The sequence below is a fragment of the Tinamus guttatus genome, unplaced genomic scaffold, assembly GCF_059628265.1.
Source record: "Tinamus guttatus ecotype Peru unplaced genomic scaffold, ASM5962826v1 Tinamus_guttatus_pri_ptg000509l, whole genome shotgun sequence".
Lineage (NCBI taxonomy): Eukaryota > Metazoa > Chordata > Aves > Tinamiformes > Tinamidae > Tinamus > Tinamus guttatus.
Window position 1 is genome coordinate 433,040 of NW_028289043.1, and position 27,945 is coordinate 460,984.

At 39.9% G+C, this 27,945-nt stretch overlaps 2 protein-coding genes across 2 annotated transcripts in view; one reads left to right on the plus strand and one right to left on the minus strand.

Moving 5' to 3' along the window:
• Positions 1-382: 382 nt before the first annotated feature.
• CROT (carnitine O-octanoyltransferase) lies at positions 383-18,158 on the plus strand. Its single transcript, XM_088533574.1, has 16 exons — positions 383-502; positions 4,529-4,653; positions 5,515-5,696; positions 5,864-5,988; positions 8,071-8,179; positions 9,913-10,006; positions 10,099-10,224; positions 10,624-10,725; positions 11,258-11,341; positions 11,437-11,544; positions 11,844-11,974; positions 13,253-13,376; positions 15,299-15,377; positions 16,137-16,230; positions 16,405-16,524; positions 17,570-18,158. Exons 1-16 carry the CDS (start codon positions 388-390, stop codon positions 17,688-17,690), a joined length of 1,839 nt encoding a protein of 612 aa, XP_088389700.1. The 5' UTR covers positions 383-387; the 3' UTR covers positions 17,691-18,158.
• Positions 18,159-18,889: 731 nt separating this feature from the next.
• The window catches only part of LOC104577100 (phosphatidylcholine translocator ABCB4), a 40,915-nt gene continuing 31,859 nt past the window's right edge, over positions 18,890-27,945 (minus strand). Inside the window, exons 22-28 of the mRNA XM_088533560.1 lie at positions 26,054-26,154; positions 24,990-25,130; positions 23,490-23,646; positions 22,192-22,389; positions 21,768-21,974; positions 20,085-20,231; positions 18,890-19,255 (exon numbers count right to left, since the gene is read on the minus strand). Of these exons, the coding sequence (XP_088389686.1) occupies positions 19,049-19,255; positions 20,085-20,231; positions 21,768-21,974; positions 22,192-22,389; positions 23,490-23,646; positions 24,990-25,130; positions 26,054-26,154 (1,158 nt within the window). The 3' untranslated portion in view covers positions 18,890-19,048. The remainder of the gene's footprint in view (positions 19,256-20,084; positions 20,232-21,767; positions 21,975-22,191; positions 22,390-23,489; positions 23,647-24,989; positions 25,131-26,053; positions 26,155-27,945) is intronic.

The window sequence follows — 27,945 nt, forward strand, 5'->3', positions numbered from 1 at the left end:
GACGGAGGGGGAGCGGGGGCACCCGCAGAGCTGCCTCGGGGCCTCGGCGCGGCGCAGGCTCCGCGGCTCCGTGATGGCGGCCGCCGCGCCCGGGGCTGCCTCGAGGCGGAGACGGCGCTTCAGCCGCTCCATGGCGGCGTGCGCAGGCAGCGCCGGCGGCCGCGGGTCGTCCCCTCCCGGGATGGCGGGTCGCGCCGCGGCTGGGCAGCTCTGCTCGGAGATCCGCCCGTCCGGGCGGGCTCCGGAGGGCACTTCGTGATACGTGGGGCTTTCACCGTGTAAATAGCAGGGGAAAGAGAAGACCTGCAAGGGGAGTCGCTACACCAGTGTCTGCGCGGGGCTTCCTAATGGACTTGTGTTGTTGACGCTGTGCTGCAGGTGCCCACCATGGACAAGCAGGTGCTCGAGGCGGCCGCGGAGCGCACGTTCCAGTACCAGGACTCGCTGCCTCCGCTGCCCGTGCCTGCGCTCGAGGAGTCGCTCAAGAAGTACCTGGACGCAGGTAATGGCTTGCGCTTGTGGTAGCCATGTGCTGCTGTCCAGGCTGGGCTGAGCGTGCTTGCACAGGCAGGTTTGTAGGGACAGGCTGTACCAACTGCCGCATGTTTTTTAAGGCAAATCCAAGCAAGTTTAGGGCACACAACCGCTTTCTTTAGATCCAGAAGAGGATAATTAAAGTGGCGGAGCAACTGTGAGTACAGGTTCCCATCTTACCCTTACTTGCTCCCCTTTGGCATAAAAGCAGCCATGTAGGAGTGAAGGTTGTTGGCTTGGGGTCTTCCCACCGCCGCCAAGGGCTTATCTTTTTGCAGCTATATCAGCTTTTCTGGGAAAAGATACTGCCTGACAAACATTGTTTTGCATAATGACTTCTTTGTTCTTGACTTTGTGTAAAAAGAGAATTTCAAGGTCATTTTTTCATATTTTTTTCCTAAATTATTAATTACACAGCAGTAAGGAGAGGCAGTAGCAGACTTTTTTGATAATCTAACTTGGCAAGGTTTCTGCTTTGAAGTGCTTCTTGCCTAAGCAAGATAGAGTAAGGGAAAAGTTTTAAAAACATCATCAGTGCAAACGTGTGTCGCTTTGGTTATAGAGCAGAGCTGGTTTGTTGGTTCCGTGTTATCATATCAGACTTTGATAAACCAGGAATGACAAAGCAAAGTTGCCCAGTATTTTCCTTTTTTTTTTTTAATGCTTCTTTAATCATTTTTCAGAACTCAGAGACACTGAGCTTTTCTGTCAAATGTCTGCTTTGACTTACTAACTTACCATAAAACAGAAGTGGCAACAGAATAAAACTTGGTGTTCTGTCTTTAGCAAAAACCAGCATTACACCAATATTCCCTTTGCCAAAAAACAAATCCCTCATTTCACTTCAAGTTCCCTTCTGTTCTAACCAAGTGTAGTAGAAATAGCCTAATGGATGGTAGTGGTAATAGGAGATTCCTCCTTGTTTGATTCTTCTGAATCAAATGGTGGCTGAAGGGTGACCTGTTATGTCCCAGGTGTGTGCATTAGCAAATTTTTTTTTTCATTTTGTTGTAATGCAGATAACTGGAATTACATGCGCTGTAGTGGAAAGCGGACAATGGCAGAATTGCTCTTTAGAGCTCAGTTTTGTGAATCCATCTGGACTCTACAAGCTAATAAATAGTCCTTTCCTGGAGTAGTGGAAACTGTTAGAGTTTGCTTGCTCTTGTCTGATCTGTGTTTTCACGGATACCTATCACCTCTCTCCCCAGTTTTCTTCTTGCGTTTTTCTTCTAATGCTGAAGTTACTTCCTCTTTACTATTTCTTGGGCATAAGCCAAAACTTCAGTCATCCTTGTGGCCCTCTCAAGTCTCAGTAGGAGTTGGGGGAAAGTTATTCCAATACTTTCTCAAGGAAAGCCTGTGGTAAAACAACACTTCACTTAAAGCCATGTTCTGCACGCACAACTCTAGGTACTGGGTAGGTCATTCTGAAAGCTTAAGCTCTTCATCCTTCTGTCCATGCCAGGTAGGTGGGTAAAGCAAGGGATGTGATTCTGAAGCGTGACTCAGAGCCTCCAAATGACCCCACATAAATGCTCTGAATCACTTTGCCAGTCCTATGTTGGTCAGAGGAGATACTTGATGTGAGTCAGTTTGCTTGCTGATAAAGGTGTAAGGATAAAGGATAAACTCGTTTGTTTAAAACCAGTCAACTAGATAAGCTGGACAGTGTGGGTTTCAAAATGTGCCATATATAGCGCTTCACAGCAGCTACCTCTGTTCTAGAGTCAAAATTCCTAACCTTATTTTGAAGGGAGGCCTTGAGAAGAGGAGATAGATGTAGCTGCAGTATGTAGCGTTTCAGCTCTCCTCAAGGTCTGCAACTGGGAATGTTGAACCCCTTAGCCTGCGAGGGTGAAAACCCCAAGGCCTGCTTTCAGAAGGGCTAGGGCTGTCTTGCACAGGATGCTCCTTGTTCATGGATCATGCTGAGTTCTTGTGCAGAAAGGAAGCCCAGAAAGAGTGGCAGGACAGAAGCTACTCTGAAGTCTAATGAGAAAGCGACCTAGGTGCGCCCCTTCTTTCCTTTATTCCTTAGACCTTGTCAGAATCTCCTGTCTTAAGCTTTGTCTTTTCTTTGCGATTCCATGTGGTAGTTACAGGCTGCAGCAAGATATTCTCTGTGTAGTCTCTTCTTCAACCAGCCAAGCTCAATTCTCAGCCACTTCTCACTATCTTGAGCCCCAGACCCCTAACAGTCCATCAAGACCCCTTGAACAGGGACCAGAATCCAGTATTTTTATTTTATTTTTTAACTTTTAGGGCAGCTGTGCGCAAATAGTTGTGTAGTGACTGTAACCTGAATAACAGGCCTGAATAACAGGTGTGATGGGATGCCCCACGGGGGAGCTGGCTCATCACACGACAGCTCTTGCAAGGTCGTGGCAATTGAAGGAGGTTCCTGAGGGCTAGAAGCAAATATTATTGCTGTGTTCAAGAGGGCAAGAAGAAAGATCCAGGGAACTACAAGCTGTTCAGTCTAACCTGAAGGAGATGGGGAAAGCTATCCTGGAAGCCATTTGCAAACATAATAAGAACAAGGCAGTGACTGGGAGTGGTCGGGTTTACAAAGGGGAGACCAGCTGTGTTTGACCAACCCAAAAGCCTTCTGTGTTGAGAAGGACTGGCCTGATGGGCAGTCCTTCCAGGTGCACTGGATGTTGTCTTGACTTTAACCAGGCTTTCGACACAGTCTCCCATAGCATCACACAGGCAAACAGATGAGGTGTGGTCTAGATAAATGATCAGTGAAGGAGCTTGAAAACTGGCTGATGGGACAAGCTTGAGGGTTTTGATTAGTGGCACAAAGTCCAGCTGGAGACCAGTAACTAGTGGTGTCCCCCAAGGGTCAGTGCTAAGGTCACTGCTGTTTAACATTCATTAATGACCCAAATAATGGAGCAGAGTGCACCCATTGCAGGTTTGCAGATGACATAAAACAGGGAGGAGGGGTTGATATCCCAGGGGGTTGTTCTGCCATTCAGAAGGACCTCAGCAGGCTGGAGAAATGCGTAGAGAGGAGCCTTATGAAGTTCAGCAGAGCAAGTGCCAGGTCCTGCACCACGGGAATAAGAACATGACCCGGCGCAGGCTGGGGCCCAGCTGGCTGGAAAGCAACTGTGCAGAAAAGGCACTGGGGTCCCAGTGAGCTGGCTGTGAGTCAGCAACATGCCCTGTGGCCAAATAGGCCAGTGGTATCATGGGCTGCGGTAGGAAGGGCACTGCCAGCAGATCTGGGAGATCTCCTACTGCTCATAGTGTCCAGCAGCCTCAAACGAGAATCAGCCTTTTCTTTTGTGAAGGTGTTGAATGAGCAGAAGAGCACCTTATCCAAAAGACTTTGTAACGCAAGTATAAAGATAACACATTATATGTGAAGTAAGTAAAAGAAAACAATTGGATGTGCCTCTGTGCAAACCATCTTCAGTACCTCTTACTATTACTGACTATATATGGTCTGTGCAAAGGTCTTAAGGAGAGGTTTAGATTAAACTAATGAGTAGTTTTAGAGCTGTTTACATAGAATGTTTAGAAAGAACTGTAGCCCATGTGGCAGATGATCAGAGAGAAATACAAAGGTATTTTAAAATAGAAAAATTGGGTGCTGGTAACTGTCATGAGTAGACCATGAAGGGCCTCAAAAGTGTAAGCAAGTAGCCCGTGGTAAGGCATAAAAATACATGGCTCAACACATTAACTTCCAAAGAAAGTTCACGTTAAATTGGTAAATTAGTGAATTCTATAGCAGCATCTCCACAATTCTGAATATATTGGAATTAATTATCTATTACATTTCAGGGCTTTCATTTACTGACATGTTTATTAGAATTTGTTATTAAAGTTCTGTGATTTATTTGCAGCTTTTAAAGTTTTTCTCTTTTCCCTCCTTAAGTATTTGTTTAAAAAAAAAAAAGAAATCTTTGCCTGTGGAAAAGTGAATTTTGGAATGAATCTCAGTATGCCGTTGTCTTTAAAAACGTTTCCTTTACAGTGAAGCCCTTTCTTAATCAAGAAGAGTATCAAAGAACTGAGCATATAGTTAAAAATTTTGAAAATGGGATTGGAAAAGAGTTGCATCAGAAATTACTGGAAAGAGCTAAATCAAGAAGGAATTGGGTATGTATTTACATACTTGAGAAATTGTAACTTATTCCTCTATATATGTTGCTGCATCTACTTCACTAGAATAGAAGGTAATAGCATCTCTACGGAGAACAAGTGGAAAGCTGGTGGTTCAGGATCTAACTTTGAGGCACTTGAATGTAATCTTCAGTCTTAGGATCCTCGTTATGTTTGCCACTCAGCTACAAACGTGACTGTGCCTGCTTATATAAGTGCTGTTTCAAAGTCAAGTGGCTAACTGGGTGGCTTTTGAAACATTTTCTCTCCTAGTCTCCTTCTCAACACTTCTGCCTCTGGGGGAAAAAAAAAAAAAAAACCAATTTAGAGTTCGATCTCTTCCATTTTATGAAGAATTTTCATGATAGCATTTTAAAATTGTCTTTCAAAACAGTCCCCCTGATATCTCTTTCTCTTATCAAATGTGATTTTTGAGAGCCCTGTAAATCTTAACATGGCACACAACAGAGATTTTCAAATCAGAATAGAAAATATATATTACCAACTCCTTGTCCCAGTTTCTCTTTCAGACAGATCTGCTCTTTCCACTTTTTGTGGGATGATCCCTCTGGTACTCACAGCAGGTGCTTAAGCAGCAGAGTATCAGGGAGGAACTCTTCGTAGAAATTTATTGTCTAATAGCCTTAAACAGCATTGAGTTTTATTTCAGTGGCATGAGAAGAGCTAGATATGTCATTACTCTCAGCAGGGGGCTTTGCCTTCTGTTAGAGGAGCTAACTACTCAATTTTTATTTATTTATTTAAGAAAGGAGATTAGAAAGTTGAACTGTGATTTGAGCGATTATTAAAGAATTATGTCTAAAACATACTCTGATGGTAAACATTGTTCATTTTCAGCTGGAGGAGTGGTGGCAGAATGTGGCTTATCTTGATCTTCGCATATCAACGCAAATATACTATAACATAGGAGGCGCTGGCCCCTATATTGAAACGTACTGGCCACCCAAAGAAGGCACTCAGATAGAGAGAGCATCTGTTAGCATATGGCACACCCTGAGATACTGGGATCTATTAAGAACGTAAGACTTAAAAATTTAGAATTAATTATTTCTTGTTAATGATGTGTGTATGACTTGAGTCATGAAAACGTGTTTGTGTTCATTGACTAAAATTCTTTGCAATAGAAGATGGGCTTGTCTTGCAGCCTTTGTGCTTGCTTTATTTTTGTGTATTTTGTTTACTGCAGAGAGAAAGTGGCAATAGACAGATCTGGGAATGCTGTTTTGGACATGAGCCAATACCGAAAGCTCTTCTGCACTTGCAAGATTCCTGGAGTTACCAGAGATTCAATCTGCAATTATTTTAAAACTGGTAAACAAATGCAAATTGTGATTAATACAAGCAAATGATTTGTCATTAGAAAACTAATGGACTGGTCATGTCAATCATAAAATATTTGATTTCTGAAGCACCGGGTCAGATACTGGTTGTTGAATGATTATGTAGGGAATCAAAGAAGAAATCTAATCCACTAATTTTGGTATAGGTATAATATATAGTTAATTATAATATAATATATAATGTAGTTAATTACTTTAGTTAATACTGTAGTATGTAGTTAATATTAAAAGAAGACTTTTCTCCAAAATGTATGTTACCAGCCTGATGTCTAGCAACTGTGCTAGCATTTAGAATTGGAAAAAGACAAATTCAATGTGTTATAGATATGGATGAATTCCATTTATGGAATGAACAGCATTTCAGCATCATTTGTTATTGTGTCTCTTTTCTCATAGTGATTTTTCTTGAGTATGCTCCCATATAGTTAGATGGGATGCTTCTTATTTTTTATAATTAAGACATTTTGTGGCTTGGTTGAAACTTTCTCTTTTGAGTTTTGAAAGCATTCCAGTGATTCTCAAAACCTTTTTTTATCTCTAATGACTTTCAGGGGTATAAGATCAAAAGCTGGAGAAAGAGTAATGATTATTGATCCTCTGCTAGCAAATCATGTGATATTAGTAATCGGGTGCCTGAATTCATCCCCACTGTCTGATTCATTCAGAGGGCTTTAGGATCATTCTTCTGGTGGATCAGGGAGATGTGAATTACTGCAGAACTCAGGAATTGAAGTGGAAAAAGGGATTGCTTTGGTTCGTTAAAGTTTTTTTAAAGAAACTTCCATACAACAGAACACATTGAGAAGATACAGGGTTACATGCAAATTCCTTTTTTTAATTAGGGTTACACTTCAAGAGTCAGTTTACATATCAATGCATAGAATAAACATCCAGGTGGTTGAAACTCAGAATGTCCTGTTACGACTGCATGCAATAAGTAAATACATGCTCTAGGTGTCCCTGCTTGAGCAGGGGGGTTGGACTCCATGATCTCTAGAGGTCCCTTGCAACCTTAACTATTCTGTGATTCCGTAAAGCAGCTATGATCCTGTGGAGATATGTCATGCATATCCTTTTCTGCTTTAAGATATTCACTAAAGGATCTTGCTTTAGCAATTTCACATTTCTCATGCAGCAGGTAAAATTTATTTCCCTGTAGATTGTCTACCTCCAGATTAAATATTTAGTTCATTTAGTTGCCTTGGATCTCTCTGTGGCTGGTAGAGAGAAATGAGTAGCTCAGAGAATGAGCTACTCATGTGAATGAGGTCATCTTATTCAGGTGTCTAAAACAGGTGAAAGGAATTGCCCCCTGTTTGGCTATAGAGGGAATTAGCTCAGTCTGAGCACTTAAAGTAGGATTCAAACTTGCAGAGCAGGACCACTAAAATTTAACACTGGGTCTTGAAGATCCCACTAATCTGAAACCAAGAGGGCCTAATCAGTGCCCCCAGCACTACTGGGAACAGCTGGCAAATGAAGAGCTCCCTGGATTTCATAGAGGGTATTGAGTAGGTTGGGCACTTAATTGTAGGTAGCATCATTTCCATGCTTAATTGCTCCTTGCTTTAAACAGCGGAGGCTAGAAAGGTGCTATCTAGTGTATGCTAATTTGTCATCATCCCTTATGATTTTTTTTTTCTACATTAGAACTTTTATCTTTTTGAGTAGATTAATAGGTTATGAATTAATAGATTTCTCCTGTGTGTTTAGATTAGATAGTATAGAATTGTATTATGAAATTTGGAAAGCAAGGCTATAAAGAAAGATGTAAAAGATATAAATACCTTGTGTCTAAGATTAAAGTGTTTTGGATGTCCATTGCTAGATGTGTCTGGCATGCTTGTGGGAAAAACAGACATCATTTCTTCTTTTTCCAGAGGCAGAGTTCTGGTCTAGAGTAAAAGTAATGCAGGAGCTTGGTTTGAGAGGAACGTAACTATATTTCTTGGGGGTTTAACATCTGTGGGTTTTTTTTTGGTGAGAACTTTTTCATTTTACTTTAGTGTTGGATTCTTATGTGTTTGTTTTCTGTTGTTTTCCTTTGTTTCAGAGACTGAAGGTGAATGTCCTTCTCACTTAGTGGTTCTGTGTCGAGGCCGAGTGTTCACCTTTGATGCTCTACATGAAGGCAATATGCTGACCCCTCCAGAGATTTACAGGTTTTCAGACTATCTTCTTTCAACTGAGCTGTTGTATTTGAGCTATATATCAAAGGCAATCTCTTTTTCTCCATGCCTCTCACCCCCCAGATTATATCCTCTGCAGCCGAAGGTTCCAATTTCAGTAAATTGGGTCAGTGCATGGCATGGCATATTCTTGTTGTGAAACATGAGGATCTGGTACTTTTGTGATACACCCTAGAGCTTCATGCAGAAGCTGTAAATGTTTCAACGGGGGATCTCATTTGTGTGTGAAGGTTTTTGGCATGGACCTCTCAGGGTTATAAGTAACAGGATCAATCCGTGTGGATAATTGGCTCATTGCTACTTCATTGTTAGTAAAGATAAAGCACCACTGTCCTTTTGAGTCCACTTTAAACTTTATTCACCTGTGGTCACTTTTGACAGGGTTAGAGGGCTGTGTTTGTTATTGGTGTTTGCAGCAGAGACAAAAATCCTGGTATAGAGGGACTGACCGTACTTTCCACTAGCATAAGAGCAGTGCAGCAGCATTTCACTTGCATTTCCTGTGTTTGTACCATACCAGGGATAAGCAGGCTTGTTTGTGCTCTTTCATACCTTAAAATGCTGCCAAAGAGCAGACAGAAAGAATTTGGCTCTTAAAATGGTAATTTCCAGTCCTGCTAGTGCAACTTGTGATGTGTATCACTTTTCCATGACTGCTTTCCTGTCTTCAAGTAAATCACAACCACAGGCAGAGGTGCCAGCTTTTCAAATGGACAATGCCATTGCTGTCACCACCTTTTCTGTGCTACAGACTGTAGTCTAATGTCACTTATATAGAGGTAGGTCCAGCATAAGTCCAGATCAATTTGGAACCCATGTGCATCTACTTCCTGCAGAGGGGTTGCACATTTTGTCGTCTAGGAAAAATTTACTGAGTTTGTTCAAGTGTTGCTTTTGGAGTGCAGCATAGGGGTTTTTCTTCTGTAACTAACAAAACAACAACAAAAAAAGATGTCTATTAAAATTAATAAAAGATGTGTGGCCAAATTCCTTAGGCAAGGAAAATGTGTAGTTAGGGCAGCTCAACCAACTTTTCTGGGAAGTCTGGTATGTTAACACTTGCAAAACATACTTCAACATCTATATTCCTGATGTTTGTGGCAGTGCATGTTAGATTAAGCAAGTAATAAAGAAATGAACCAATAGAAAATGTGTTAGCTCAGTAATACCTCTAATGTAAAGCTTCTGTTGCCTATGGAAAGGCAGTTGTCTTTGGTAACTTCATCATGAGTATCTTGTATTTTTGACAACTGTTTAAGAAATGATCAGGCTTTAAGTTTAATGGGTAAGAGTGCCATAACACAGGCCAAGCAAGACTCATGCTATAAACTTTAGGGTTTTTCTTGAGTTGAAGTTTTGCCCTTATTTTAAGTTAGTTGTTAGAAAAGCTGCAGTACTGGGAGCGTCTGCTACCAAGGAAGTTTGAGCTGCACTGCTGAAATCTTCAGCCCCATTTGAAACTGGGTTAAGCCTGTACAGAATATTTCAGGATTGTGGTTCTTTATGTGTAAGTCTGTACTGGGCTGATAGCTGCAATTTGAACTAGTTATTAGATTGAAGATGGAGCAGATCTTCATCTGCCCTCCCATCCTTCAGGACGCTTCCTGAAATTCCACATTAACCTCTGAATGCTGAACAAAATTTTCAACTTTTCAAAAAAGATGAATACGATCTCATCTCTTCATATATTTTTTTTTAACCTAAAGGCAACTTACATATATCCAGAAAAGATGTTATAGTGAACCAGATGGACCAGGACTCGCGGCCTTAACGAGCGAGGAAAGGACAAAATGGGCAGAGGTTGGAATAATTCATCAACTCATTTTGCAGAAAAGCCTTATGATTGCTGGAAGCAGGCATTTCACTTAGCTTTCTCTCTTTATACCATATAGATGCGTGAGTATTTAATTGATCTTGATCCAAAAAACTTAACTCTTCTGGAAAAAATTCAGCAAAGTGTGTTTGTGGTCTGCCTGGATGATGCGAGTCCCCACGCAACTCCTGAAGACTACAGTGAGGTAGCTAAGGATTTTTGATACCTCTTGTTTGGTGTTTTTTATATACAAATTTCTTATTTAAATGTGCATATTCTTCCTTTGGTAAGCTAGCCTGTTACACTGCTCTAGAACAGAGCAAATGAGGCAAATAAATGTGCAGATAAGGTTTCTTGTTGATCCTCAGGCATATTCAAGCACTTCTAACTGTTAGAATACTGACGTGAAGATGGCTGAAATCTTCTTGTATAATCTGCTAGCCCACCATGCTCCAGTGTCTGCAGAAATGTAGTTACCAACTTTTTACTACTCTTATAGATTAAAATATGACATATTTTGTCTTCAGCTGGTTGCAAATGTGTTCTCTCTCTGACAGCCCTCGCCATTTTAGTTTAAACACCCACTGTGTAACTTTTGCTTCAGATTACAAGACTGGGGCTAACAGGCGATCTCACTGTCCGCTGGGGAGATAAATCCTACAATAGCATCTTCTTTTCCAATGGAACTTGTAGTGCATTCTGTGATGTAAGTTAGCTTTTTTTTTTTTTTTTTCTTTTAACTTACAAACCTTTCAAGTATTTCTTTACTAACTTTTCCTTTCAGAACAATATTTTCAATATGTTTAATGCATTTCTTTTTAGTGCATTCTTGTTTACCAGGCACTGTGTCTGGCAAACGTCCCACAACAGTCTTCCTTTTATAGTGTTTGGTATTACACCATAGCTGAATTAAGAACGTGAGTTGTGAAATCATAATCACAATAATAAGGGAGTTCCAAAGAGAAGAAATACATTGCACAAGGCAGCTTAAAATTAACTCTTGACTGAAATCTCCTTCTCCATTGCAGTGCTATTTTGTGTTTCTCTGTCTGACTGCAGAGCAGGCAAAGCAGCAGGTGGACTTACGGTAGTTCTACATGTATTGCAGAAGAACTAGAAAAACAAGTCTAACAGAATGCAATAAAGCTGTAGGAGAAAGGGAAGGGTAGGAGGAAAAAGCAACTTGATTTTTTCTCATTTATGCAAACAATGTGACATCTTGTCTTGTGTGATTCCAGCATTCTCCTTTTGATGCCATGGCTTTAATTGTCATGCTATCTCATGCCGAAGGGAAGATTAGTGAAAATGAGGGCAAGTGGAAGGTATGTGCTCTCTAAGCTTTCAAATATAATAGTTAATGTGTCTTTTCTTATGGATAACATTTTCTGTTTTATTTCTGTCTCCTTCTTCTGCCCAGGGCTCAGATAAAGTAAGGGATATTCCATGGCCAGAGGAACTTGTGTTCACGGTGGACCAGAAAATAATGAATGGAATTGAACACGCTAAAGAATCATATTACCAGAAGGTGGACTTTCTAGCTACTTTCTTAATCGTCACTGAAATTTTCGTTCTCTTTGCATATCTTTGTGGCCTTTCTGCATGCCAGAGAACAGGGAGCACTGCATACTAGTGATTTTTTGATTTGAACCAGAGGTCTTACACCAGTGCTAAATTTGTTGCACTGTTTTGGTTTGTTTGTTTGTTTTGGCAGGGGTGATGGTCTAATTTTAAGCTGTGTGTGTTTTATTTATTTAAAGGGGGATAGAGTTGTGATTTTTGCAGTTCTTGACTTCATTTGAAGTTATTCCTACTGTGGTTTGACAGGTGTCTGACCTGCAGCTGGTGAATTATGCCTTCACATCATTTGGAAAAGCACTGATTAGGAAGAAGAAATTTCATCCTGACACATTTGTGCAGCTTGCTCTCCAGTTGGCTTATTACAGATGTCATGGGCGGTAAGAAAAGTGCATTTTTCAGATGAGGTATTAAAAAAAATATGTTGTTGGCAAATGGGATGGATCTGGAGATACAGAAGGCTCTGCAATGTCACTGTGGAGTTTGCTGAGGTTATATAAGCGAGAAGTAAGGTTTCTTTACTGGAAAAATTAAGTAAGGCCTCACCTTGCATGACTGAAATCCATGGGACTAGTGCTTTTGGATTCAGAAGTGTGTCCTTCTGCCCATGGGCAATATGCATGCACATGTTGTGAATGGGAAGGCAGAACACAAGCTGTGAAAACACATATTGAATAGTAGAATGTAAATAATTGAGCAAATGCCTAACCTGCAATTGATTCCTTAATGCCAAAGAGAAGCTCAGGTGAGAAGTAATAGCATGTAGCAAGTGACAGCCATCAGCAAAACAGGGACAGAATAATAGAGATGCAGATAGTGACCATGTAGATGCCTGGCTCTGTTTGGGGCACGTCATATTGGCTTGTGTTCCCAAGAAAAGAGAGCATTCTTCCTCCTATTGCGTTCCAAGTTTCTCTTTCCCTAGCTAGCAGCGAGCATGGCTGGTGTGAGTCATGACTGACCTGGTGGGTATCGCTTGCTTCAGAAAGAAAGATTTCATTGTGGAAGGATGCTTGGTGACTGAAGATGCTTTTCTCATCACAAGAAAGGTCACCAGCTCTCGCAGTTTGCAGAATGCTGGAATAAATTAATTGTCCAATCAAAATAGCCTGCTAAGCCTGTTTTTATCATCTCCTTTATGTGACATGTGAAGTACCCATTAAGTGGTAGGATCTCGTAAGGCTAGAGGTCCTCCAGAGCACCTAGCTGGGCTGCATTATGCAACAGATAAGGATCTAAATCTTTTGACACAAAAGCGTTGGGAAATACTGCATATTACAAGTGTGTCTCATAATTTTGAGTTTTTGAGTGATGTAGAATTTTTGTTGTTGGTGGGAACACATATTGAAGTTGAAGTTCACCTTATTTTTGCTTATTTGCACTAGAAGCAAGTGAATTTGTAATCTGCAGCAAGCAGCCATGACAGTGCGGCCTTTCCAGGGCAGTTACAATACTGGCACATTTTCAGTTATCTGTCTCATAAAAGTTTGTAGCTCCTCAAGGCTCCTTTTTAGACACACAATTTTAAGAAAATTAGTGGCTTGCTGATAGGGCTAATTTGGTTTGATGTGCAGGAAGCTTCACAGAGGTTTTTCCTTTAGAGAACGCAGGCAGTTTTGTAGAGTTAATGAGATGCTCTTGCTGATTTTTCCTCTTAGGCCGGGCTGCTGCTACGAAACCGCCATGACCAGGCGTTTCTACCACGGCCGCACGGAGACCATGAGATCCTGTACTATGGAAGCGGTGGAGTGGTGCAGATCCATGCTGGATCCTTCTGCCACTGTAAAGATGCTTTAACCATAACGTATTCAGATCTGCTGGCAGTTCATTTTACTATTATTTCATTAATGGGAGCGGGCCTATTACCCACTTGCCAACATCACAAATTTCAAGTGCTCGTTTGCCTGAAGGCTGCCTCTCGCTGTGATTGAGCTGAGCTGTAATGTGTCAGCCAGCTTTATCTCCTGTTTTGTATTTGCCTTTTGGTCCAAGTCTGTGTTAAGCTGTATTTGCATCGGTTCCCACCCAGCTACTTTCTGAGGTGTGAAAATCAATATATCCTGCTGCAGGGTTGTTCGTGGTTTGTATTTTAAGTAGAGTGGGGAGATGCTAATCCAATTGTTGAGTCTGAGAGCAGGGCTGAAGCTTGTGGCGTGGTGGCAATAGGGATGTGAATGTCTCACAGCAACTGAACCAGTGACCTTTTCTCCTCCCTGCTGCCACCCTCCAGCTCTTGGGCTGGCAAAGGCTCCCATGCCTGTCCTGCCAGGTGAAGACTGCACAAAAGCTTCTCCTGTTGTCCACAGTGCCCATCTCAGAATTTAAGCAAGGAGCAGATTTTGCAAGGGAAGACTGTGTACCTCTAAGGGAACTCAAAGCTGCTGTATTGTTAACGCACTTGAGAAACATACTGGAAAATGGCTGTGGTTGATAATTAGTGGTTGATAAATAGTCCTTTATAATAATTATAAAGCTGCATTTCACTGGCCTCTTGTCACATGTGCTGCACCTCTAAAACTCCTTTCATGCTGTTACTCAGACCTGCTTCCCTATTGCAAAGCTTGGTTCCTGTTACTTGCCTGCTCTTCAGATAACTCCTAAACAACAAGGAGGCTTTTATGGGTAGTTATATACTGAGGTTTGTTATTTTGAACAATAACTGTTTGTAGCCTATTTCTCCTTCTCTATCTCATTTTAAATACCATTCCAAACATATTTCTAATTCTGTTTTACTATGATAAATTCTTGTGGGGCTTTGAAAAACATTCAGTCAGTTCAGTGGTATTGAAACTAAGATGTTGAAAAGCCTGGCACTGGTACTTTGCAAAAAAAAAAAAATCTTTTTGTCTCCCATCTTCTTTTTTTCTCCTACAGAGCCCATTATCTTGATTTTTATCCAGATCTGGCACTTAACAGGCCAAGCTTCACATTTCTCTGCTGCAGTCTCTTACATAATGAATAAATAGTTCTTCCTGAGAAGTTAAAGAGCTGCTAAGGTCTTAGAAGTTGAAGGTCTTAGTTGTGTAGAGATATTTCCCAAAACCCTCATTATTAAAACCTGTGTTTATTTTTTTATTTTCTCTGTTTTTAATATTTAAATTTCAATTTAAAATTGAAAAAAACATTATGGTGGCAAGAACTGTGGGCATGGAAATAATGCTTCAATTAGTAGAGAAAAGTTGGGAATGCAGCTGGCATCTCTGTGTGTTCTAGAGTAAAGAAGATTAAGCACAACAAGAAGTGCAATCCCTTTACAGTTTTTTCTTTTTCCTGCATGAAAAATTATGACCATTTCCACGCAGCTGCACCTGCTAAAAACTCATGTGTTTCTAGCTAAGTGGTCTTGCAGTTAAGTTGTTGGGCTTGATTGCTGTAGTTGAGAGTGGCCACTTTCTTGTTTCAACTTGTTTGGGAAAGCACATGAAGTTAAAGGTACTATTTTGTCCAAATTGGCCTGAATAAATGAACACAGGTACAGGAAACAAATGAGCAAGTTCTCATGGAAAAGAATTTGGGAGATAGAGTTGGAGAAATTTAAGAAAATGGGTGAATCAAAGGTTATAATGCAGCCTTTTCAAATTCCTACATTTTCTTCTTTCTGGAATCACTAGAACTAGCAAAAGGGCAAAACTTAGGGATGTGTTTCCTGATGTGATAGTCACCTAAATCTTGTTTTTTATTTTTACCTGTCTTTTATTACACAGACTTATCAACGACAACAGCTGATGCTTAGAGCATTTGCAAAGCACAATAAATTGAGGAAAGAGTGTGAGACTGGAAAAGGTATTTTCGAGTTTTTCTTTCCTTGTGGGTGAATATTGCTGTACACAGATATATTCTTTGTCTCCTTGCTGTTAGCCTGAGTAAAAACTACCCCTCAGCAGCTTGTATTTAAGGAATTTGGAGGAGAGGAACTAGAATCTAGTCTTTGCATCCTTCAGTGTGCCCGGAAGACATACTCATTTTGAGTATACTCAGCTTTTCTGCCTTACTATACATTATTCCAGAATACCTTCTGGCCAGGTAGGAGACATCGTTTCCCACTTTCCAGTCCAGTTTCCCGAGGTGGAGGAGAGAATTGGGTGGGATTCCCTCCCACCCATATGTGTGTGCTGAGTTGCTCAACAAATGAGGAGAGGTAACAGAAACAATCAGCTGAGAAGCCTTTGTACTCTCTCCACCCTTTTTGGTTAGTTGTTTAGATGGTTGTGGCCTTGAGAGCTTCCTGTTCATCCTTGCAGGGTAAGTGCTGACAGTGCCAGTTTCGCTGTGTGCCTCTTTGTCTGAAATGGAAGATTTCTGATATTTTGTTTTCCACAGCAGCTGCCTGGATTTCGTTACAGTTCATGTGCATTTGAGCTAAGTGTTGCAAACTGAAGTCTTAAGCCGAACCGTTTGTATGTTCTACAGCCTGATTTTTTTTTTTCCACACCACAGCCCACTCATCTGTCATTTCTGGAGCTGCTCTGCGAGTCTGTTGTTCAGATCAGGAAAATCAGGAAATGCTACTCTTAATGATGCAGGATTTGCATTTCTTTGCAGGATTTGACCGTCACCTTCTAGGTCTCCTACTTATAGCACAGGAACAAGGACTTCCAGTGCCAGAACTTTTTGTGGATCCTGCCTTCACAACTAGGTAATTGGTAGTTTTGTCCTGTGAGAAATTCCCTGATACTGAGAGCTTTGTTGCATTGCCCTTGATCTTGCTGCTCCGTGATCTGTAGAACAGAATAATCTTTTCTTTTGGTAAAGGTCGCTTTCTTTTAGGGTAATCATAAAAGCACTGCTTTTTCTCTGTGCTATTTTGCAGTGGAGGAGGTGGGAATTTTGTTCTTTCAACCAGTCTGGCTGGCTACACTAAGTTTAATGGATCTGCACTTCCTATGGTACCTCATGGCTATGGCTTTTTTTATTCAATCAGAGATGACAGGTAAAAATACAATTTCATTTTGAGCATGGCTCTGTCAGTGTCTCAAGGAGAAGGGCGGCTTAATGAGGGAAGGAAAGGACAGAAAAAAACAAGCCTGAAGCCTCAGAAAAGGGTTGCAAAGTGAGATGGATGAGAAGTGAGAATAGAGGTGCTAATATTCTGGGAAAGTGTGGGAAGGAGGAAGGACAAACAGGTGAGATCAGTACTGAGGCACTGACAAAGAGCAGGGAAGGTGAAGGACGAGGGAGAAAAAAAAGTTAGCTTATTTTAGAATAAGCTTTATTTTTAGAGACCATATTTTTAAGGGGAGTAGTTGACAGAGATAGACCAGCTAGCCAGGGAGCGTAGGGGAGTGCATCCCCCCTGTCCATCTCTTGGCAGTGAAGCACAAATCTCTTGACTCCAAGTAGACCTGTTTGAGTAAGGAGAAACTGAAATATCTGGATTCACTTTTTTTTTTTTTTTTTTTTTTTTTTTTTTAATGAAATAGTAGAATTTGAAAACAAGTGATTTTAGCTTTTTTAGTCTTACGGGCCGTAATTCTTAGTAGTTCATCAAACATAATAAGCTGATTATAATATATTGAGATAACTTACTCTTTAGTGAGTTAGGTGTAATTTGTGTTACTTGTTTCTAAAACTAAATAAATTTTTTTGCAGATTGTACTGAGAGTACAAATCATTCATACTTTGATCTATTGCTGTATTGCTGAGTAGATCTAGAAAAAGATTTACCTTCATTAGGTAAATTTTTTTAAAAAAAGTACTTTAAACCTTATACTAGTTGCAGAGAAGAAATGCAATTCCTAGTATTTTCAAAGCAGAAAAGTTACATGACTAAATATGTACAGAAGTAGGTATGTAAGTCAAAGAAGTTACAAGTTTCAGGATGTCAGCATTACCGCTTACTGAAGGTGCTGAGGGTCTGGTTGCCTAACTGCTTTGACTGTTGAGGGGCTGTTTACATGCCAACTTTTGTTTCAGAAAGTATGTCTTGTTCTAAACCACCACTTCAAGAGCGGTAACTGTCTTGTCTATATTGATAGGATTGTTGTCACCTGCTCTGCCTGGAAGTCGTGTCCAGAGACTGATGCAGAGGTGCTGTGCAGAACCGTGTTCCAGAGCTTCCAGGACATGATGCAGTTGACAGTTACATCTCAGCTGTGAAGTTCATAATGATATAAAAGAGTCTTTGCAAGCTCCCAAGTTATACGTAGTACCCTGAAATGAATGCTAGGCAAGAAAACTCTTATATTCAAGTTAAGACATTTAATGATCTTTATGAAGTCTACCTATTTTTATGGGATTTACTGGTGGCAGTACCCATTCAATAGTGATGTAGCCATTTGCAACAACAATGCAAGCAGTAGTACCTTATATGGGTAGAACTATGCAATATTAAAATATGCCTCAACAATGCAAATGTATTTGAGAAAAGTGGTATTGGAAATGGAGAATTTATGGAATCTTGTATTTATGATCATAGTAGTAACATGTAGAATTGTGACCTAATGATACTGTTTACTTCAGTGGAGCACCTAACTGTGCTTCAGAATAACCACACTGTTGTCATAGGTGATTGAGCTTCCTACTCACAGTGATTTATGACATAGAAGGGCTGTCTTCATTGGGCTGGATGTTATCGGATGAATCTGTTGCCCCTTTGCTATTGGGATTGTATCAAACATGTTCTATCCTTGAATGGGGATGATTCCACCACACTTGCTGTATAAGAGCACTACAGTCTGAAATATTATTGAGAATGCCTTTTTCAAAATAAAAACAGAAAGCAGGATATTAATTGCAAGTTTTACAGAGTTTACATCTTCTAGTGAACTGTGAATTTCTCTGCTGCTTTACACTAATAATACACAATAAAAGTAAGCACTGAATGCAGATTGATAAGATTCTCAGGATTTTAAGACTCTTTGATTTCCCCATTTGAGCAACTTTGTAATTTTCCACTCTTAATAAAGCTCTTCCGAAGATCATTTTTGTCTTGGTTGACTGATTCATAGACCGATCCTAGCAACTAAACTTTATGAAAGAGCTGATCTTGGGGACGAATGCCCAATCTGAAACAGAGCTTCTACCTCACTGCTTTCTCTCTTCTTAAACAGGAGTTTGGGGATAGCTGGGGATTGTTTCACACTAACACCTGCATGCTCATGGAACCAGTCTCCTTGCCCTTCAGAATTCTGTAACACACTCTTCTGCAGTCACAAGGACAGAGCCTCCCATTTCATTCCCTTCCTCGAAGCTTGGCGCTTCCCTGTGTAACAGGCCAGGATGTGCATTTTTAACTTGAGCAACAGCAAATATTTCTGCTGGTGAAAGAATATTCAAAATGAGGGCGAAGTTCTTAAATAACTGAGGTGCATTTCCTTTATTAGTTACAAGATCTAAGGAAACTATTTACAGAATTTTACCAAAACCAGAAATACTGAAACATCCTTAATAGTGTCTCATTCAAAGGATTGAGCCAAGTGTACAGCTGCATTTCAGCAACAGGCAGTGCCTGTTAATCATACACTGTATGTCCCCGATTGAACATTGACCAGAAAATAGTAGATGCCTTTCTCAGCTAAGAGTTGTTGATGAGTCCCTTGTTCTACAATCTTGCCGTTCTGGACCACGGCGATCTTGTCGGCGTTCTGGATGGTGGACAGGCGGTGAGCGATCACGATGCAGGTGCGACCTTCCCGGGCTCTATCCAGGGCCTCCTGGACAACCTGGCCAGTGAACAACCCAAAAGTTGATACAAAGCAAAAGAGCTGCCCAGAATCTGTCACCTTCCATGTGACATGTAATATGGCAATGAAGTTTCTAGGGCCTCAGCAGTAGTAACTGAAAAACTTCGGAGTATCCGGATCTTAAGTTTAGCCTACGGTGAAAACCTGTCATCGCTGGTGACAGCTTGGTTCCCTGCTTGTACATCTTTGGGGTGGGCAGAATGCAGTTCTGGGTGGCTGCATTCTTATTTTCACTTAAGCCTGCACTGATGCCAAACAGGCTTTATCACAGCCTGAGCTCTCCTTACTCCTACAGCAGCTCTTAGTCACTGGTAGAAGCTGTTCTGAACAAATTGGGCTGGCTCCTTTCACAAGCTGTTCTTGCTCACTTTCGGCAATGTGGAAAATGCCCTAGCAATTGTACTCCAAATTCCAGTTCTACTCATTAAATAATTATGACTTAATCCCCTAAATTGCTCCACTGTCAAATCATGATAAAATCAGACTATATGCTGGATAATTTTGTCTTCCATTTTTTGAGCACTGAGTGGTATACTGGGCCACCCTCATATGTTGCAGATTTTTTTTGTTTGTTAAGCTCTGAAGGTTAGAAATTCTTAAAGTCACTTGAATTTCTGGGATTTAAAGGCCCATAACAAAGATGCCAAACTGCAGGAAAATTATATAGGAAGTTGATAATACTGGATTGTGTTTAGGATGGGCGGTTGTGTTTTTTTTTTAATGTGGGTTTTAACACGGGTGAGTGCATGAGCTACAGCATGAGCAGCCAAGCTGTAAATCCCAGTTGCCAATTGCAAAGCCCAGATACCTTTTCACTTTCTGTATCCAGTGCGGAAGTAGCTTCATCCAAGAGCAGAATTCGGGGCCGCCGAACAAGAGCTCGGGCAATGGCAATACGCTGTTTCTGACCACCAGAGAGCTGCATTCCCTTGTCTCCCACACGGGTATTATATTTCTGCATACAGAAAGGTGTATAAGTAAACAGATAAGTAGAATATAATAAAAACCAGGACTTGGACCTTATCACATTGAACAGGACATTGCAGCTTCACTTCCAGCAGAAAGATGCTCTATGGCACTGTCCTTCAGAAGGACCCCCTTCGTACTGATGGTACATGCAATTGGGTTACCACGTAGGGTAGTATCTGAGCTGAAAATCAAAATGTCCAGTGTATTGATGTGCAGAGCAACCTCTCACATTGAGAAGAAGAGCTGATATTTGTTTTCAGGTGAGAGCCCAAGGCACAGAGAAGCCAGCTGGCAGGACCAGGCTGCGATGCTGTTGGGAATGAACCCAAGCGGCCTTGGCTTAGCTTCCAACAGCCCAGGCAGAGGCTTTGGCTCTTCCCTCCCCAAGTCACTGTGAGAAGGACACTCAGCCCAGTGAGAAGCACCATGAGTGATTTATGATAAATTCTAAACAGTCACATTCAAAATCACATCTGTCTTGGAACACATCTTAAAGCTACCATAAAATGTGCTGGAGAAACATACTCCGTGTTCCTTGTTACACTTCCTAATTACCTGCTATGTAACCAAATGTACCTCTTTCATCAAAGAGAGAAGACTTTGCAGGTTAAAAACCACCTGTCACACAGTCTCCTATACTATGAGAATTTATCAAATCTCAAAAGTATTTATCTCAGCCCATATTTTCCACCAGAGTAAGCTGGCAAGTGGCTGATAGCTTCAGCCAGTCAGTTCAAAGCAGTTAGGAAGATCTTGTGCCTGCCTTCACGTGCGAGTTCAACAGGAACAGTACAGAACAGATAACTTTTTTTTTTTTAATCCCCTATCCTATTTTTTTCCCAACTGTTGTTTAAAGCATGAAGCTGTTTTTCATTCTGAGGTGCTATTTAGTTTATGGCAAAAAACAACCCCTGTGTTGGTGATTCAATTCATGGGTCTAATATGATAGTTCTAACAGGGCCAGTGAGAGGAGGAAGGGGCAACAAGCACAAGCACTTCTGCCTGTTCTGCAAGCGGCACTGCATGTGTGACCTTATGTGTGTGAGTGATTGCAGTGTAGAGAAAAAGGGAGTGAGGACAGAGCTGAGAGCTCTGTCAAGGCATGTGAATGAGGCCATCGGCACATTCTCCCCTAACCGAAAGAAATGACCTGTTTCTTTTGAGGATTTTCTGCATGTCTGTTGCTCTTCCATGAAGCATTTCCCAACTGCCTTCTCTGAGCACCACTAGGTTATTTTTTGCAGATACTGGCTCTACAAAGAGAGCCCTTCTCACTCAGATTTGTGCAGCCGTGGAAATGAGTAAGCACCTACAGTCACTATGACCTCCTAGTTTTCCACTTGCCCTTGTCTTCTAGGAAAAAAGTAATAATAATTAAAAAAAATTCAGTAAGTTGGGGGAAAAAAATTAAACACTTTTGCTACCCATCTACTTAGAAAACCATGAGTTGGCATTATGTTGTTGGTGGCTTTTTTTTTTTTTCTTTTTTTCAGCTTCAAGTTGGCAGTGAGAGCCTAATTACCTTTGGTAGTGATTCAATGAAGGAATGAATATTGGCTTCTTTTGCTGCATTAACAATTTCCTCCTGTGGCACCTCCCGGCTGTTATCACCATAGGCAATATTTTCAGCAATAGAGCAGTCAAATAGGACTGGTTCTTGAGAGACGATACCGATTTGTGATCTCAGCCACTGGATATTCAGTGTCTTTGCATTTTGACCATCTAGGAGCTAAAAAGTCAAAAATAATATATTTAATCATAATACTTTATAACACTTGTGTTCCTACCCTTGATTCTCACAAACATTGACAAAAAAGCAAGTACTTATATAAACAAACACTTAATGAAATTACTTAGAAGAAAAAAAGGAAAACAACTGTATTAATAAAGTAGATTGCACGTGTATCATATAACTGTGGGTAAAACTTTTATGTGGAACAACTTACCATTTCTCCGCTGAGTGGATCATAAAATCTCTCAAGCAGCTGAATAACAGTGCTCTTTCCACAGCCACTGCTGCCAACAAGAGCCAGGGTTTGTCCTTTTTCTACTTTAATATTCAAACCTTGGAGCACTTTGACTTCCGGTCGGGTTGGGTAGTTAAATGCCACATCTTTGAATGTTATGTTTCCACCAAATATTTTCTAATAGAAATGGTAGAATTAGGTTTTTTTTTTTTTTTTTAGGATAACATATAGCATATACCATTTGTAAAAGAGATCAGTGGGATTTTACCAAAGGATCTGATTCTTTTTTTCTTTAATTTCAGAAATCAATATGCAGTAAAAAGCTATTGTGAAAACACAAACTCTATCCTGAATATTCTTCAAACATATTTTAATTAGAATTCTATTCTGCAGACACAAATTCTGACAACTTTATTTTACACCATCTGTTAAATAAAATCACATTTTCAAAAGTGAAAGTAGTTCTGGGTATCTGATTTCTGTTTGCCTCATCGGGACCTGATTCTGATTCTTTACATGTTTGTTGCTGATTTCTTTCATTTTCCTCCTTAGGGTTATGGAAAATAATCTTCTATTTTTGATCTGCACACAAATCAATCCATCTGCTTTATGATTTTTTTTTCTAATTGATTTGATAGAAAACAGATATATGTAATATGCATATGTCTACGTAACGATATATACTTCAGAGGACTCAGTGTATAAAACAAAAATATAAAAACAGGCAGATCAACAGTCAACATAATATGTCAAATTTATGAGCCTCCATAAGATTGATTGATAGTTAATTTCCTTTCCTATATACAAACATAAGTTATATGTAATGTGATGGTTGTCTGGAACAAAGTTCTGCCCTATTTGTTGTATGAAAGGCTACGTGTGTTGATATGCTTATATATTTTGCTGGTTGCTCATGCACATGACAATTTATTATTGACAATTCACGCACAAGTTAAATCTTCAAAAAATTCAGGCCTTGAAATATGTAAAAGACACGTGCATGCAGGAAAGGAGTACAAAACTCTGCTGCATTAATCCTATTTTATCTGGCTCTTAAAGATGTTTGCTAAGAGACAGGTGGGACCTAGTGGGTGACAGGAGGAGACACGGAGCAACAGCAGACCCCACTTTGGTTTGATGACTCAAATATGAATGGGCTCACATAGTGCTTCTTTGAGCAGCTATGATGTGGGTGGAAGGGCAAAAAAAGAGCAGAAACAGCCTTGAAATAAATTAGGAAAGTGTGCTATGCTGTATGTAACACCATGCTCACTTACAGGCTTTTCTCCTTGCTCGCTGTAGCTGTCTATGGAGGGTGTTCTTTCAAAGAGCACAAACAAGCGGGCTGCCGACATTCTGGCTTTGGCATAGTCTGGAGTGAAAGAAGTGCTCTGGCCTAGTGCCATTGCACCAAACACAATAGCGGAAAAAACTCTGTGAAAATATAAAGGAGAAAAATATATTGATGATAAAGTATGAGTACTGACAGCTTTTGTATGTAGATTTGGGGTTTAGAATAAATAACTTTAATGATTAAAGGCTGAGGTAGGATAAAAAGTGCCTATTGCAAAGTCTGTGACTTTCTTCCTTACTGAGTGAACAAATGTAAAACGTTAGGGTGAGAGTGAGGGGGAGAGTAACACTCTAAGCCCCTGTTCTTTGCCCACTTGGTTTATTGGACATGGATATGTTCATTCCTATTTCTACCCTTAATGTATGAGAAGAGCTAAGAGATGTAGCTCCTGGCAACTTACTTTCTTCATCTATAAAACTGATGCCATTACCTGTGGAGTTGTCTGAGGTCTACGGAAAAACGCATAATTCAAGGTTTTCTTTTGAATGGCCAAGGCTTCCAGGTACACCACTGGTGTCACAGAAATGCAATCCTTGACTTCAGTAACCAAAGGCAAAGTTGGAGATAAGACAGGGGAATCAAAGGGGTAGAGATGAAGTCTGAGATGAGCTAAGGGCAGTAAGAAAAGAGAGGAAAAATAGGAGAAGGGATCCACTTGAATGCCCAAGGGAAGGAGAGCCAATGTGGAAATTCCAGGAGAGGCTGATGCAATCAGAGTAAGAAGAAGCTACAGCTTCAGCAGCGTTTTTGTCAGGAACAAGTGTGGCAAGTCCTAAAACCAAGACTGGGATGCGCATGGGAAACCAGAACATGGGATTTCAGTTGCAATGAGACAAGCAAAGGAGGTAGGAGGTAGGGAGGGAAGAAAGCAAATGTTGCAAAGGTGCCAACTGATGGGAACAATGGCAACAATTCTCTGTAAACATTTGGAGAGGTTTTTCCAGAGCTTGCTGCAACTTTCTCCTGTTCTCCACCTCTCTCAGCACAGGGTTCGTAATTTCTTCACTTTAGTTTCACTCATTACTTGCTCCACTTACATTTTAATCTTGTCCAACTACACTTGCCACAGCTAACCCATGTGATTCTGTTAAAGAGACTGCTGGCCATGAAAACAATTAACAATATGGCTTTGACTGTCTTCGTTTTGCTTTCCTTCGCACCACAGGCACTCTGCTTAAGATTTGTATATATGTACCTAAACACAGTCAGTATCAGCTATTTTGAATTTGTAATAATGTAAGGAAGGAAAAAGAATGGAAGGGTGAAGTATGGCAGAAAGAAGTGGCATTTAGTCACTTTTTTAGTTCTCTACTCCATGAGAGAACTACTCATGATATCCATGAGTAATACTCCATGATATCTCTAGCAAAATCAAGAATATTCTCCCATGTTGCCAAAATCAAACTAACAAAGGGATACTTACAAAAGCACATCTTTAAAATGCATATGCCCATTCCTCACTAGGTAGGCACCAAACCGAAAACATCCAGCATAAGTAAAATACATTATAGCTTGTGTAAAGGCAAAAGTAAATCCAAAGATATGTGCCTTCTTTACAGAATTTCTGTAACACAGAAAGAAATATGATCACAATCTTACTTAACTTTCAGTTGTAGCAGTCAAGGATGTGAAGAATATCCTATAATTTCAAAGGAATTTACAACTCCTCAGTATTTTAGAACATTTTAGACGTTATCGTTCTTGTATATGTTGTTTTCCTTTCAGCAAAAGCTGACAGGACATTTGGGAAGCTGATGAGATGAAGAAACTGCTCTAATTCTAAATTCATTAGGCACGTTCAATTTATACTGTCTTCATACACTCACTGAAATAATTGTTTTAAAATTTATATTGCCGTTGCAAGCTCAAGTAAAGTTTCAACCAACTGGCACACAAGTAGAATCATTAAGAACTTCAAAGTATCTGCAGAGCAGAAATTTCTTCAACAGAAGAAATCTTTGTTCTTTATTTTACAGTGAGCCAAAGCAAGTCTTGCAATCAGCTATATGTCACCTGTAATACTGCTTTGATACAATAGGAGAGTGAACAAATACTGAATTGCTATGAGGGCCTACACTTCAGTGCCTTGCCTGGGAAAATGCCATTTATTTTATTATGACTCGTAAACATATATATGTTTATATATATATAAAAAAAATGTCTTTTGGTTTGTTAAACAGTATATTGCCTCGGAAGGAAAAACGGATCCTGATTATAAGAATTAACAAAGGCTTCCACTGCCAGAATTGCAGCAGCTAATACCAGCATCATGGAAGCACTGAAAGAAGAATGTAATTTAATCAAAAAACATTAGCTGTTTTGCTTAAAGGGATAGTTTACACTTCTATGTTAAAACTGAGTTTGAAATAGGAGATTTTGTGCTACGCTAATAAAAGATAAATTTTCTTTCAGCCTGTTGGTGTAAATTTATAATCCTTTAAAACAAAGATTTTAATAGCCTTTTTTTAAAAAGATGCATTTTATTACCTGTATGGTGCCTGCAAATTTTGTCCATACATAAACTCAAATTTTCTTTCTTGAGTCAAAGTAACAACAGTTCGAATATTTTCTATGGCTTCAGAAGCAATCTGCATCAAAAAGATGACATTCATTAATAGAAAAGCAAGATCTGTGGCAACTTTTAAACACAACCTGATAAGCAGAACTTAGAAAATTTTGACAGAAATGATAGAATATGTTGACAATACTGTTGAAAGAGCAGTTGCAATATGCGTAGATATGCTGCTGTTAAATATAATCCAATTATCGTGGATTATAGCAGTACAGTTGAGACAGCATTCATTTTAGCAGAGGCTAGCAGTGACTGTTCCAGGGGACTTGTATAGCCTGTCATAAAGATTATGCCATCCAGTTTGCTTTGCTACTGACACCCAGTCAGGCTGGATGAAAAAGCCTACATAACCTGCAAAGGTATTTATGACCACATTGCAAACATACGCACGCATTTTCAAGAGCAACTAGTGATTTTGAGCTTACCCTTAAAGGACTTATTTTTCCCATGATGGATTTTCAACATTTTCTGAAAATCAAGAGTCCTTCAAACTCCTCATGGAGAAACTTAAAACTACCAGCCACTCCTAAAGATGTTGAGAATCACTTTTCTGGCCTAGATGGCAACTTGGAATCTATGTCCTAATAATTTTATAACTTGGGGAATCTTTTCCTACAGTAGATAGTACAGTCAGTTTTCCAATATGACTCTAGGCAGCAAATCTTGATTGTAAACAAGTGGAAGTTCGTGGCTTAATTCTCTTAATGCTCCTGAAATCCCATGCAGAGCCCAAACAATAAAGGGATTTACTTATAGTTAGCTAATATTGTAAACAATTCTTTTAATAGCAACAACTGATTTAGTCTTTGTCTAGAATCTGGCAAACCAAATTCAAAATGTAGAGCCACTCTAGAAAGTGATTTTGTAAGTATATTTATGGAGCACTCTGTTCTAGCTCAAAACGTAGTTCAAAATTTGTTTCGCCAAAAAAAAAAAAAAAAAAAAAACCTCCATTAATTTCCATTGTCTTGGAAGTCACCTATAACCTAGGACTCATGATCAATTCTTCCTCGTGTGTTGCCACCAATATTTAAGATATTTATATGATGGAATCCCATCACCTGTGTAGAAGCCCTCGATAGCACTAGTCCCACTGCACAGTGGGCTCTTTTCTGTACAAATGGAGCCGGCTCCACTATTTAAGTAAATGAATAATTCTGCTGCTGCTATATTATGTCTGCAGTTTATTTCCAACTCCACTGTATGAAAGAGCCATTTCTTCATGGCAATTTGTGACATAGGTTTAATTCAAATATATATTTATATAGCCCTGAAATCAAGATTCTTCTAAAAGATCCTTTTGGAATAATTCTTTTGATAATACTTAAGGTACAAAGCAATTAACTGGCTGCTTTATTAGCTGTGGATATAATCACATTGTGAAGAAGAGACATGTTAGAGAATAGGAATATATAGCTAATTAATTAACGATTGCAATGCCTATTCTGTGTACTTATTCCAAAGGAGTGTTGTGAGACCTGGTTTCTTACATTTAAATCCCCTTGTTGACTCAAAGTTGTTGTGGAATTTGCTATAAATAAAAGATCTGTTAATTTCCCTGCATTCCCTCGACTATTTGCCCCATTTTCACATTTTCATGGCTCATTTACACATGTCAAGGGACAATATTCTACAGCTCTCTGATGGTTTGACCTTACAAGGAATCTTATAGTACATTGTGATTACAATGTCATATAAAAATTTATACTAAGGTGTAGTGACAGGCAAAAACAAGATGATTTTCTCTCTCTTTTCTTTTTTAATTTTAGTGCAAAAAAGGCTGTGAGAAGACACATGAATATCTTCT

Excerpts from the sequence above, each read along its gene's own strand:
- CROT (XM_088533574.1), top strand. The coding sequence starts at position 388 with ATGGACAAGCAGGTGCTCGAGGCGGCCGCGGAGCGCACGTTCCAGTAC. Across the intron at positions 11,545-11,843 it reads AAGAATCATATTACCAGAAG|GTGTCTGACCTGCAGCTGGT; the intron begins GTGGACTTTCTA and ends GTGGTTTGACAG. Across the intron at positions 11,975-13,252 it reads TATTACAGATGTCATGGGCG|GCCGGGCTGCTGCTACGAAA; the intron begins GTAAGAAAAGTG and ends TTTTCCTCTTAG.